The sequence below is a fragment of the Cetorhinus maximus genome, chromosome 2 (assembly GCF_964194155.1).
Source record: "Cetorhinus maximus chromosome 2, sCetMax3.hap1.1, whole genome shotgun sequence".
Classification (NCBI taxonomy): domain Eukaryota; kingdom Metazoa; phylum Chordata; class Chondrichthyes; order Lamniformes; family Cetorhinidae; genus Cetorhinus; species Cetorhinus maximus.
Genome location: NC_135880.1, coordinates 133565070 through 133579658, shown reverse-complemented (window position 1 = coordinate 133579658; position 14589 = coordinate 133565070). Strand labels below are relative to the sequence as shown.

The following is a 14589-nucleotide window of genomic DNA, read 5'->3' as shown; positions in this document are numbered from 1 at the left end:
AAGTAGATGAATTTACTAGTTACTCACTAATCAGCTTTTCCCTCTATACTGAAGAAAGAGCCAACTACTGGAGGCCTGAAAAGGAGCATCTCCCTTACCGAACTTCCCCACTCACCAAACTCCCAGCTTGACACACTATATTCAAAACAGCTCTCTGTGCAGACCAAGTGAGGACCCCATTCTTATAGTTGCTGAAACCAAATGATTCAAAGTTCTGAAAAAGTTTAAGCTAGCTACTCAATTAACTAGCTGCAGCTGCTCACGAGAGCTTGTAATACCCCTGTTTAAGACTGGAATAAGCTTGAGTATCTTTTTGTTTCTACAAATGTTGAAAAATTCTTCAAACAATATTCCTCCCTGCATTGCTGTGAATAAATGGACAATAACACCATTTAAATGTGGAAGGCCCATCAAGACCAATCACTTATCCTTTCGCAAAGCAAATTGTTGAGCAGTGTAAAACATTTGTTTTCAATATGCAAATAATGAAATCAGGAGGTTTCCACAAAAACTGTTTATTTTGTCTATCCCATCAATATTTTTACTTTTGGCTAGATTCAGATTTAGATGTGGAGGCCCTCAGTGAAGAAAGACGACGTCTCTTTGCGATCTGCTCCTGGCGTTTTTCCTTAGCCTCCTGCAAAATAATTCAAATAGGTCAGATTAATACAATAGTACTATTGCACCCCACTATTGCTGTTTACTGAGGCAACTTCTCTTTCAACAAATGTTCAATCACTACATTTATGTAGTGTCTGTAATGTAGAAGAATGTCTCAAAGTGCCATAGAAGCTGAATGCAAAAAAAAAATCAAAAAATGGGATATTGTTCAGAACGATCAGAAGCTTTATGAGGAAGATAACTTTTATAGGTGGTGTAAGAATGAGAGAATTTGAGCTTAAGGCCAAAGGTTAAAAGAACAGAGTTAGGGCAGGGAAGCGTGGGTGGTGTCAGAGGAACTTTAAGATAGGGTGGGACAAGCATTTAAATTGGGATGGAAACTTTAAATTGAGGTCCTTGCAGAACTTAGTCAATGTAGGTCTACAGGGACAGGATGGGCATGTCTTGGTGATGGAAGGGATATGAGCTGTAGAACTTTGGGTGAGCTGAAGCTTACCGAAGGTGGAGGAAAGTATTAGAATTCTCATATATGAAGATGACAAAACTGCATGGTTCTGCAGCAGGTCCCACTCAATTTAAATGTCTTGGAGGAGAATGCCAGTCCAAGCGTAACTCTTTAGGACAAAAGGCAACATTGCCAAGGGGACCTTGTACAATTTCAGTATAACCAAAAAGATGGAAGTTAACCACACACACCCATGTATCTGCAAAACCAAGATGCAGAGAATCAAATATTTCCTTAAAACAGAACAAACTAACCTTCATTCTCTTGGCTAAAAGCTTAGCATACTCTGCTGCAGATTCCTTGTTCTTCTGGGTACGATGTTTCTTCAGGGCGATGCGTCTCCGTTTGTGCTGCAGAACTCGGGGAGTTACCAGACGCTGAATCTTGGGAGCTTTGGTTCTAGGCTTCTTACCTGGGAATTGAAGACAGTGTGCAAATTAAATGCATAAAAATAAAATTCTAACAGTTCTTAAACATTCACAAAAGAGGAATCCCATTGAGCCACAGTTTGCCTGCTTTTCTAGCCTCAAAAAGACAATCTTTATATTTTGAACATTCTTCAGTGCCACTCTACCACAATACCAAATTTGTTTTGAAGTGCAACTGGTGCATGGCTGATAAAAACAATGTTTCAAGACAGCACAGCAATATTTGAAAGGAACACCTCTGTTTTTGTGAGCCATGTTTGGGGCATACCTTCAACAACAACTTGTCTCTATGGAGCACTTTAAATGCAGCAAACATTCCAATGGCTTCCAAATAAAATATGAGCAACATAAGGAGATGTTAGGACAGGTGACCAAAAGCTTGGTTAGAGGTGAATTTTAGGGAATATTCTAAAGGAGGGGGAGATTGATATCTATCGGGAGAGAATTACAGAACTTAGGATCCAGCCAATGGTAGAACGATTAAAATTGGGGACGAACCAAAGGCCAGAAGGGGACGACTAGAGAAATCGAAGTCTTGTGGGGCTGGAAGCAGCTCCAGAGATCGAGAGAGCAAGGCCATGGGGAGATTTGGAAACAAAGATGAGAATTTAAAGGTTTCTTGCTCAGACCAGTGGGGGTAAAAGTTTGAAAGTTTCTGGCAGCGCATTGTGCAGCTGTAAAAACTTTGTGGGCCAAGTTCCTGCACAGCCTGACTAGCTCAGTTGGTAGCTAATGGGACTCTTAATACTAGCGTCATGGTCTGGACTTCATATTATTTGATGATTCATTAGAAGGCATTTGGATGTGGCACCTAGGGAAGCAGTTGTTGGTACTGCCACTGCTTTCCCTTTGACATTTTTGCCTCTTACTCTGTCATGGTTTTGCTATCCTGGTCCTCATTTTCAGACATACTTTTAGAGTAGGGCATGCAGTAGATGCAACACTGTAACTCCTGCATCACTGTAATTGCATCTGTGCATGTGCAGGAAGTGCTTCCCCTAATGTTGTGGTGCAAATAAACGCAACCTTTTAAAACTGAACATTGCTTGACTGAGAGCCAATGTAGGCCAGCAAACACAGGGGTGATGGGTAAACAGGATTTGATGTGAGCTAGGATACAGGCAAGTATAGTTTTAGATGAGCTCAGGTTTAGAAGTTAGAGGCCAGGGGAGAACAATGGAACGGCCAAGTCACGGGGTAATAAGGGCACGGATGAGGGTTTCAGCAGCAGCAATAAGCTGAGGCAGAATTTAGGCGATATAGCAGAGTGGAGGGGTCGACCGATGGGGAAGCAGAGCTGGGTGTTGTCAGCATGCATATGGAAACCGTGTTAATGAACGATGCTATCAAGCGGCATCATGTAAATCAGAAAAACGGTGGGCCAAGGACATATCTGTGGTAAAGGCCAGAGATAATGATGTGGGAGCAGCCAATGATGGCGATTTTTTGGCTATGACTGGATAGACAAGGAACGAACCCGACAGGTGCAGTCAACCATGTCGAGGCTGAAGAGAGGCAGAGGACAAGGATGAATAGTTTTAAAGTCATAGTCAATAGGATGTCATTGTTGGCTTTCAGTATTGTGGTGGGGCAGAAATCAAATTGGAGAAATGTAAATGTGAAGCTGCAGGAAAGGAGAGCAAGAACTTTTAAAAATTAACTCATTTGAATTGACTATCACTGTCAAGGTCAGCATTCATTGCCCATTCCTAATTGCCTTGGAGAAGGTGTTGGTGAACCACTTTTTGAATACAACCAAGTGGCTTTTTGGGCCTTTTCGGAAGGCAGTTCAACACATTCAACCACATTGCTGTCGATCTGGAGTCACACATAGGCCAGGCCGGGTAAGGACAACAGACTTCCTTACTTAAAAGGACATTAGTAAACCAGATGCTGAGGGTTTCATGGCCACCATTACTGTTACTAGCTTTTTACTCCAGATATTAATTTATGAATTTACATGTCCCAGCTGTCGGGGTGGGATTTCAACTCGAGTCTCTAGACCTTTAGTACAGGTCTCTGGATTGCTAGTCCACTCACATAACCACTTTGTTACTGTTCCCTCATTCGGGAGGCAATAGCATGTTCAAGGACCAAGAGAAAAGGATGATGATAGTACCTGAAGTGAGAGCTGTTAACAATATCAGCTAACGTAGGGACCAGGAAAGGAAGTTGGACAGGAACAGATGTAGATGATTCATTGCAATAACATGTAGTACACAAATTCAGCACAAAAGGGAGCAGGAAGTGGGTCTCATGGACAAGATGAGTTCAGAGAAGAGATAACAGGAGAAGTAGAGAAAGATGCAAGTTTAGGGCTAAGGTGGGGGAACCTTTGGGGAAGTCTGGCCTGATGGGCTAGGGAAAGAGAAGAAAGCAGCAGACCTTTCTGCCAGAAGTCCACCAGCTACTCCCAAGTTGTTGGCGGTGAAAGGGTGGAGAAAACGGGGTAGAGATTTAAAACTATTCCAGAGTATGTGGGAAAATGTACATACCTTCCTTGCTCAGAGGTCTCCTCACAACATACTGGCGCACATCATCCTCCTTGGACAGGTTGAACAGTTTGCGGATTTTGCTAGCCCTCTTCGGTCCAAGACGGCGGGGCACAGTATTGTCTGTCAGACCAGGGATGTCCTTCTCGCCTATTCAGAAAAAGAAACCTTGAGGAGTTGTACTTTTAAACACATTTCTAAATAAATATGCAATGTTGCCACCACACCACTAGATCGAACATTCAATATGTGCAGAAATCTATTTCTCCTTCCCTTTCTTGTCAATTTCCCCACCTCTCCCACTGACAGCTTCGTCCTCTCTGGTACTATGTTCAATCAGCAATTTTGCAGACTGAATGATGTACAAACAGGCATTACAATCAAAGCCGATCTTGCCTTTGCCAGATGTCCAAATAACCATGCCTATAGCACAGATTACTGGAAAGCAGGCAGAAGTGGGATCCTGAGCAAATTCTCCTCATCACTCTGACCGAGGTAACCTAACCTGGCAGAATCTTGAACCTGAACCAGGGAGCCATATGGACCGCTTTCTCAACAAAGTCATCCATTCCAACTGGCAATAGCAAGGGGTGTTGCATACAACATACCTTTGCAATGTGATTTTTCTTTGATGATGTTGGTTATAACACCAGCCAGATTGCTCAGGATTATGTAAGCTGTGTAAAGCAGTATAATGCATCATACTGTTTTCCATTTTAACTGAAAGAAATCTGTATTTGGTGGCAGCGGCTCTATGGCCGCATTAACCAACATGAAGGCTAAACAATGCCATCACTTCCAGTGTGTCAAATAGAAAATGTATTGGAAAAGATGGATAAATATTAAAGCAACTAACAAAATATGTAAGATCAAAGCTTAAAGGAGTTCCCACACTAAAACCAAGAAGTGGTACACTGCACAAGTGTATTCTAGGACATATTTCTCAAAGTACAACCACACATAGCAGGGTTAAAAGTAAAATTCTGTGTCTGACTTTCTCTCTCCCTAGACTTTTGATTTCAGTATCTGTTACAGCACCATTGCCCCAAATGGAGATCAGCTAACCCAATGAATCCAGAATCAAAGTACCTGCATTGCAGTCTGGTTTGTATAGCTTACTGCAGTGCCTTTACCCATGAGTTCAGTGGGGACCTTGGCTGAATAATCACATCAGACAGAATTTACAGACTTTGCCCTGTGTAAATAGTGTCAGATTTTGAAAAAGGGTAGAAAGTCAAACTATTAAGATTATTTTATATTTAACAATTTGTATTGCTTTCTTGTAAGGAAGACTTAGAAAATCTTCAGTATGCATAGGTTCAGGGAGTGAATTCAAAATTGCAAAAAAAATCTCTTCAACCTACAGTAGAAACTTTCACTTACCTTTCTTAATAATAACTAAATTCAGGACACTGAGGTTGGCGTCAACAATACATCCACGAACAGATTTTCGTTTGCGCTCACCAGTCCTCCTAGGGCGATAGCAGGAATGCCCCTTGCTGAGCAGCAGACGGACACGGCCGTTAGTCAAGATACCTTGTTTCATGGGGAAGCCCTGCTTGTCATTGCCACCACTGATGCGCACAACATATCCCTGAAAAAAATCCAAAATTAAAGAGAATGAACTTTTGAGTTTATATAGCATCTTTCAAACCCTCAGACTTTATAGTCATTAAACTACCTTTGAACTGTAGTCACCAATTTGCAGTCAGCCAGGTCCCACAAACAGCAATGTGTTAATGAACTAGATATTGTTTTACTTACTAATGTTTGTTGAGGGATAAATATTGGTCAGAATACCATTCTTCGAATGTCAAGGGATCTTTTCTGTCTATCTGAGGGGGCAGACAGGGCCACAACCTCTCAATCGTATTCCCACTAAGTTGCTGATCACCCACCTTCTGCTCCTGGGCCCCATGTTAGCTGTTTTTGCAAACTGACCTCTTCCTTTAGGTGTCGCTCCTTTGTCCTTTAAATCTGATGTCATTGCACCTCTCCTTAAAAACAAAGGACACTTGACCCCTTTTACCCGGTAGGACAGAGTATAAGAGATAATGGGAGCTTGTTAGAAAGGTACAGCAATAATCATGGGGGGATTTCAATCTACATACAGACGGGAAAAATAAGATGGGCGAAGGTAGCGTAGGTGAGACGTTCAAAGAATGTTTTCGGGATAGTTTCTTAGAACAGCACGTTCTGGAGCCAACCAGACAGCAGGTCATATTAGGCCTGGTATTGGGCAACGAGATAGGATTAATTGATAACCTCATAGTGAAACTCTTTCGAGTTATCAACAGTCACAGATTGCAACTCTTTCGAGTACAATCACAGTTCTTGGTTTCCGGGAGTGGGACATGAACCCACAACCCTCTGATTCAAAGGCGAGGGTGCTATGAACTGAGCCACAGCTGACACCTCCTCATAGTGAAGTTGTCCCTAGGTAGCAGCGACCATGATCGAATTTTAAATTCATTCTGTGGGAGAAATGAGTGAATCAAGATTAGTATTTTAAACTTAAATAAGGGCAATTATGAGGGCACAAAAGCAGAGCTAGTTAAAGTGAACTGGCAAGTTCAGGGGATAGGTCAATAGAAGTTCAGAGGCAGACATTTAAAGGGATTATTCAGAATACACAGAATATATACATTCCAATGAAAAAGAAAAATTCCAAGTGGAGGGCCCACCACTAAAAAAGTTAAAGACAGTATCAAGCTTAAAGAAAAAGCATATAATTACGCAAAGATGGGTTGCAGGTAAGAAGATTAGAAAGAATATAAACAACAGCAAAGAATGACAAAAAGATTAATAACGAGGGAAAAATTAGAGTGCTAGAGAAAACTAGCTAATAATATAAAGACGGGTAGTAAGAGTTTCTATAAATAATTAATTAAGAAAAGTTAACAAAGTGAGCAATGGTACTATAGAAAGTGCAGCCAGGGAATTGATAATGGAAAATAGGGAGATGACGGATGAATTAAAAAGATATTTTGCTTCGGTCTTCACTATGGAGGATACAAGTAATATCCTGGAAATAATTGTAAATCAGGAAATGGAAGGGGGGAACGCGGGAAAATTACAATCACCAGGGAAGTGGTAATGAGCAAATAGCTGGGGCTGTGGGCTAACAAATTTCCAGGTCCATATGGATTTCACCCTAAGGACTTGAAAGAAGTGGCTAGTGAGATAGTTGATGCACTGGCTTTAAATTTTCCAAAATTCCCTAGATTCGGGGAAGGTTCCATTAGATTGGAAAATAGCAAATATAACTTCTTTATTCAAAAAGGGGAGACAGAAAGCAGGAATCTACAGGCCAGTTAACCTGACATATGTCATAGAGAAAATGTTAGAAACTATTATTAAAGATGTTATAGCAGGGCACTTAGAAAAATTGAAGCCAATAAGGCACAGATAAAATGGGGTTTTTGTGAAAGGGAAATCATGCTTAACCAATTTATTAGAGCTCTCCAAAGGAGTCACATGTGCTATGAATAAAGGGAACTGGTGGATGTACAATACTTCAATTTCCAGAAGGCATTTGATAAATTGCTATATCAAAGGTTATTGCAGAAAATAAAAGCTCATGGTTTAGTGGGTAACATATTAACATGGATAGAAGACTGGCTGGCTAATAGGAAGCAGCGAGTTGGTATAAATGGGTCATTTTCTGATTGGCAGGATGTGACAAGTGGTGTACCACAGGGATCAGTGCTGGGGTCTCAGGTTTTTTGCAATTTATATAAATGATTTGGATGAAGGGACCAAAGGCATGGTTGTTAAATTTGCTGACAACACAAAGTAGGCATGTAAATTGTGAAAAGGAAATAGGAGGCTACAAAGGGACATAAATAGGTGAAGTTAGTGGGCAAAGATCTGGCAACTGGAGTACAATGTGCACATATGTGAAATTGTCCATTTTGGCAGGAAGAATAGAAAAGATTATCTATATGGTGAGAGATTGCAGAGCTCAGATTCAGAAGGATCTGGGTGTTCTAGTGCACGAATCACAATAGGCTAGTATGCAGGTACAGCAGGTAATTAGAAAATCTAATAGAATGCTTTAATTTACTGTGAGGGGAATTGATTACAAAAGTAGGGAGGTGATGCTTCAGTTGTACAGGGCATTGGTGAGACCTCTGACTATGCTTATGGAGCTGCTGGCCACCCTGGCAACATTCCATCTAATGCTACTTTGATTTTTGATGTAGAGCTCTTGAGACTCGAGTGAAATCATTATTCGGTTTGTCTCCTGCTTTTGGCACACAAACATGAGCAAGCTTGAAGATTGTGCATTGAATATGCAGGGCTTGGCTATAATCACACTACATTTACCTTCTCCATTCACAACTTGCTGTATGTCAGCAACAAATCTGCTTCTCTCATGTTCTTTTTGGGCTGTAACTTAAAACCTGATGATCTTAATCCTGAACTTTACTTTTTTAAACAAAATCATGCTTTGCTCTCTGATAATTCTAAGTTGCGCATGATCAAGAATGAACATCAAGCTGCCTGTTAGTAAAAAACGATAGCTGATCATTTATGACATACTACTTAACTACCTAACATCATCTGGAGTCCCGTACAGAGCTGGTTGGTCTCCCTATTTAAGGGTGGATGTAAATGTGTTAGAAACAGTTCAGAGGTTTCCTAGACTAGTATCAGGAATGGGTGGGTTGTCTTATGAGGAAAGGTCTGACAGGTTAGGTTTGTATCCACTGGAGTTTAGAAGAATAGGAGGCGATTTGATTGAAACCTTTAAGGTCCTGAGTGGTCTTGACAGGGAGGATGTGGAGATGAGGTTTTCTCTTGTGGGAGAATCTAGAGCTAGGAGTCACTGTTTAAAAATAAGGGGTCGCTCATTTAAGAAAAAGATGAGGAGAAATTTTTCCTCTCAAGAGGATTGTGAGTGTGGAACTTCCTCAAAAGGCAATGGAAGCAGAATCTTTGAATGTTTTTAAGGCAGGGCTAGATAAATTCTTGAAAGGTTATCGGGGGTAGGCAGGAATGTGGGATTGAGGTTACAATCAGATCAACCATGAGTTTATTGAATGATGGAGCAGACTCGAGGGGTCAAGTGGCCTACTCCTGCTCTTAATTGGTAAGTTCATATGTATGTTTATATGCTCTTGTCCTTGCAAACCATCTCCAACCTCCTCTTCCTCCCAAAGTCCCTGAAATGTGTTCTTGCCTCCAAAATCCATTCCCATCTTTCGCAGAACTCCATGTCTGAATCTCTCCAATCAGGTTTCCGTGCCAACCACAGTACCAAAACGGTACTTATCAAAGCTAATAATGACAGCCTACGTCACTATGACAAAGGTTAACTTTCCCTATTTGTCTTCCTTGACCTGTCCACCACTCATCTCCAATACCTCTCCATTGTTGACCAGCTGGGTGGGACTGCTCTCATGTAGTATCACTTGCAATGGTTTCTCTTCCTGTTCCTGCACCATTACCTCTGGGGTCCCCCAAGGATCAATCATTGCCCCCCCTCCTCCTATTTCTCATCTATATGCTGCCTCTTGATATCATCTGAAGGTACGGCGCTAGTTTTCACATGCTGATGACGCCCAGCTGTACCTCACCACCACCTCTTTTGACTCCTCCACTGTTGTTAAATCAGGCTGCTTAGCCAACATCCAGTACTGGATAAGCAGAAATTTCTTCCAATTAAATATTGGAAAGACTGAAGCCATTGTTTTCAGTACCCGCTCCAAACTCTGCTCCCTAACTATTGACTCCGTTCACCTCCCTGGTGACAATCTAGGATTTAGCCAGTCTGTTTACAAACTTGGGAGTCACATTTGATGACGAGATGAATGTCCAATCTCATACTTGTGCCATCTATAAGACCACCTATTTCCACCTCTGTAACATTGCTCAACTTACTGCTGAATTCCTGATCCATGCATTACTTCTAAACTTGACTATTTCAACACACTCCTGGCCGGTCTCATATTCTTCTCTCTGTAAACTTGAGGTCACCCCAAGACTTGACTGCTTGGTGTCTTAACTTGCAGCAAGTCCCATTCCCCTGTCACTCCTGCGCGCACCGACCTGTATTTCCTCCTGGTCAAGCAATGTCTTGATTTTAAAATCCATGCCCCTTGTTTGCAAATCCCTCCATGGTCTTGCCCCTCCCTACCTCTCTAATCTCCTACAAGTCCACAGCCCTCCGAGATATCTGCACTCCTCTAATTCTAGCTTCTTATGTATTTCTGATCATATATTCTCCACCACTGGCAGATGTGCCTTCAGTTGTCTGGGCCCAAAGGCTCGGGAATACCCTCCCTCCCTCCATCCATCTCTGCACCTCTCTACCTCATTTTCCTCCTTTCAGGCACTCCTTAAAACCTATTTCTTTGACCAAGCTTTTGGTCATCTAATTTCATCGCTCCTTATGTGGCACTGTCATACTTTGTTTTATAATGTTCCTGTGAAGTACCTTGGACCATTTCATTAAGTTAACGGTGCTATATAAATATAAGCCACTGTTAACCACTCATCTGAAAGATGCGACGCTCGACACTGTTGCAACTCTCTGAGCATGAAGTACCAGCATAGATTATGTGAAGTCTCGAGAGAGAGACTTGAACCAACAAAATTCTCAGGAGGCAATTAATGAACTGATCTCTGCTTATTTACAGATACATAGACTTGATACCAAAATATTCTAGTATGTTTATTGACATCAAGATGCATGACAGGATTATAACTGTGGTGCTTCCCTTTTCAGAAAGTATTACAATTTAGAAAGGCCACAGACTTCACAACCTACAAAACCAGTAATCATATCATTCTTACACCTCTGCCTCAACAAACACATCTAGACTGACCATAAGGGAAAAAGATTCTACATAAGAGATTACTAGCCCATTGGCAGGACAACAGGTTAAAGACAAAAATAAAAGCAAAATACTGCAGCTTCTGGAAATCTGAAATAAAAACAGAAAGTGCTGGGAAAACTCAGCAGGTCTGGCAGCATCTGTGGAGAGAAACAGAGTTAACAATTTGAGCCCCAATATGACTCTTCTTCTAAACAACAGTCATATTGGACTTGAAACATTAACTGTTTCTCTCCGTAAATGTTGCCAGTCCTACTGAGTTTTTCCAGCACTTTGTTTTTTTTTAAATTTTAGGTTAAAGACTAAGTTGTGTGTGAACATTCCATACAGGGACCATGTCAACTCATACTGGACCAGAGATTATACAATCAGTACCACCACCTTACTGATGCTGTGCTCTTCTACAACTGAATGCTGATACGTTATTAATTTACAACCATGTAATAAGAAGCAAAGAACAGATACCTCAAAAGCAGTTACATTTTACTGTCATTAAAGGATCCCACCCCACAATAAAAACAGCCAGTTGGAAGAGAAGCCAGTTATGAAGTTAGATTGTTTAAATTCTTTCATGGGATATGGGTGCAGGCTGGGCCAGCATTTATTGTCCATCCCTAATTGTCCTTGAGATGTGGTGGTGAGCCGTCTTCTTGAGCCTCTGAAGTCCAGGTGGTGGAGGTACACCCACAGTGCTGTTAGGAAGGGTGTTCCAGGATTTTGATCCAGCAACAGTGAAAGAATGGCAATATAATTCCAAGTCAGGATGGTGTGTGGCTTGGAGGGAACTTGCAGGTGGTGTTCCCATGCACCTGCTGCCCTTGTCCTTCTATGTGGTAGAAGCCACAGATTTGGAAGGCGCTGTCAAAGGAGCCTTGGTGAGTTGCTGCAGTGCATCTTGTATATGGTACACACTGCTGGCACTGTGTTGGCAGTAGACAGAGTGAATGTTAAAAGTGGTTTATTAAGTATCATTCAAGCAGGCTGCTTTATCCTAGATGATGCTGAGTTTCTTCAGTGTTGTTGGAGCTGCACTCATCGAGGCAAGTGGAGAGCATGACTTTTGCCTTATAGATGGTGGATAGGTTTTGGGAAGTCAGGAAGTGAGTAACTCACCGTAGAACTCAGTCTCAGGACCTGCTCTTGTAGCCACGGTATGTGTGGGGCTGGTCCAGTTCAGTGTCTGCTCAATGGTAACCCCTAGGATATTGATAGTGGGGGGATTCAGTGATGGTAACGTCACTGAATGTCATGGGGAGGTGTTTAGATGCTCTCTTATTGGAGGAGGTCATTGCCTGGCACTTGTGCAACACGAATGTCAGTTGCCACTTAGCCCAAGCTGGAAAGTTGTCCAGCTCTTGCTACATATGGGCACAGACTGCTTCATATCAGAAGAGTCATGACTGGTGCTCAACATTAGTGAACATCCCTACTTCTGACCTTACGAAGCTGCTGAAGATGGTTGGACCTAGGACACAACCCAGAGGAACTCCTGCAGTAATGTCCTGGGACTGAGATGACTGACCTTCAACAATCACAACCACCTTCCTTTGTGCTAGGTATGACTCCAACGAGTGGAGAGTTTTCACAGAATCTCACAGTGCAGAAGAGGCCCTTTGGCCCATCGAGTCTGCACCAACACGTGAGAAATACCTGACCTACCTACCTAATCCCATTTACTAGCACTTGGCCCATAGCCTTTAATGTTATGATGTGCCAAGTGCTCATCCAGGTGCTTTTTAAAGGATGTGAGGCAACCCGCCTCCACCGCCCTCCCAGGCAGCGCATTCCAGGCCGTCACCACCCTCTGGTTAAAAATGTTTTTCCTCACATCCCCATAAACCTCCTGCCCCTCACCTTGAACTTATGTCCCCTCATGACTGACACTTCAACTAAGGGGAACAGCTGCTCCCTATCCATGCCCCTCATAATCTTGTATACCTCGATCAAGTCGCCCCTCAGTCTTCTCTGCTCCAACGAAAACAACCCAAGTCTATCCAATCTCTCTTCATAACTTAAATGTTTCATCCCAGGTAACATCCTGGTGAATCTCTTCTGCACCGTCCAGTGCAATCACATCCTTCCTATAATGTGGCGACCAGAACTGCACACAGTTCTCCATTGTGGCCTCACCAAGGTTCTATATAACTCCAACATGACCTCCCTACTTTTGTAATCTATGCCTCGATTGATAAAGGCAAGTCTCCCATATGCCTTTTTCACCATCCCACTAACATGGCCCCCCGCCTTCAGAGATCTATGAACACACACGCCAAGGTCCCTTTGTTCCTCAGAACTTCCTAGTGTCCCTAGTTTTCCCCTCGATTCCCACTGACTCCGGTTTTGCTAGGGCTCCTTGTTGCCACGCTCGGTCAAATGTTGACTTGATGTCAAGGACAGTCACTTTCATTTCACCTCTTGAGTTCAGCACTTTTGTCCATGTTTTGACCAAGATTGGAATGAGACAAGGAGCTCAGTGGCCCTGGAAGAACCCAAACTGAGTGTCAGTGAGCAAGTTATTGCTGAAGTGCTGCCTTCATAATACTGTTGACGTGACAGCAAAAAAGGGACACCTGTAATATCAAACTTTCAATGAAGCAAACCTACACCATATGGACAGCGCTTCTGGGTGTAAATATATTCATTCCACAGTAAAACATGTACCGGAAAGTGGAGTTGAGACCACAATCCGATCAGCCACGATCCAACGCGACACATGGCTCGGGCTTACCTTCCATTCGTCTCCAAGGCAGTCCGCAGCAACCTCGGTGGCCATGCGTTTTTCATAGAAAGTCCGCAGTTTTCGCTCATCGTCGACTTCGATAAGCTTCTGGCAGCCAGTGGCTGGGAAAGAGATGTTGAGCTGGAAAAGTGAAAGCAGTCGCCTCAGTTTGTGGACAACGTGAATACAAAAAATGCTACAAGTGCCAAGCAGCTCATTGCCGGCGCTTCAATAAAACGGAGCGCGTTAATGGGTCAAAGCCTCATGGAGTGGAACCGGAGACCGGCCCACGTTGACACCCCCCGGGTCACCCAGGCCTCAGATCTAGTGGATCCTCCAGCGGGGCTGAGGCCCTGCTCTCCCCGCCGTCAATCCGCCTCCATCCGAGCGCTAACAGCCGGCACGGACAGCTAAATAGCTCCGGCCGGCTGCAGGGAATGTGAGCGTGTGAAGAGAGCCGGTTTGGTCGGAGGGGATGAGTCGATGGCCATACTCGGGACCCCAGCTCCTCACCTTCATGCCGGATCAGCAGCGCCTAATCCCACCGCCGCCCGGAGAAAGAGACCGGAAATCCGGCTCCGCGGAGCCTCATAGAGACAACTCTCGCGAGAAGAGAACGGCGCCGCACGCAGGCGCAGGAAGTGGCGGTGCAGCGGTATGAATGGAGAATGAGGCGAGAGTTAGAACACGAGTATTCAGATGGAGAAAGAGCGGGGGGGAGAGAGAGTGTGGATGGGGGGGAGAGAGAGTGTGGATGGGGGGGAGAGAGAGTGTGGATGGGGGGGAGAGAGAGTGTGGATGGGGGGGAGAGAGAGTGTGGATGGGGGGAGAGAGAGTGTGGATGGGGGGGAGAGAGAGTGTGGATGGGGGGGAGAGAGAGTGTGGATGGGGGGGAGAGAGAAAGGGGGTGGATGGGGGGAGAGAGAGAGGGAGGGGGGTGGATGGGGGAGGAGAGGGGGGGTGGATGGGGGGAGAGAGAGAG

At 43.6% G+C, this 14589-nt stretch overlaps 1 protein-coding gene across 1 annotated transcript; it reads right to left on the bottom strand.

Annotated features, from left to right (window-relative positions):
• Positions 1-499: 499 nt before the first annotated feature.
• Positions 500-14232, bottom strand: rps6 (ribosomal protein S6). Its single transcript, XM_078569621.1, has 6 exons — positions 14121-14232; positions 13617-13748; positions 5430-5640; positions 4050-4196; positions 1381-1538; positions 500-637 (listed from the first exon to the last, which is right to left on the bottom strand). The coding sequence occupies exons 1-6, from the start codon at positions 14124-14126 to the stop codon at positions 542-544; spliced, it is 750 nt and encodes a 249-aa protein (XP_078425747.1). The 5' UTR covers positions 14127-14232; the 3' UTR covers positions 500-541.
• Between the last annotated feature and the right edge of the window lie 357 nt (positions 14233-14589).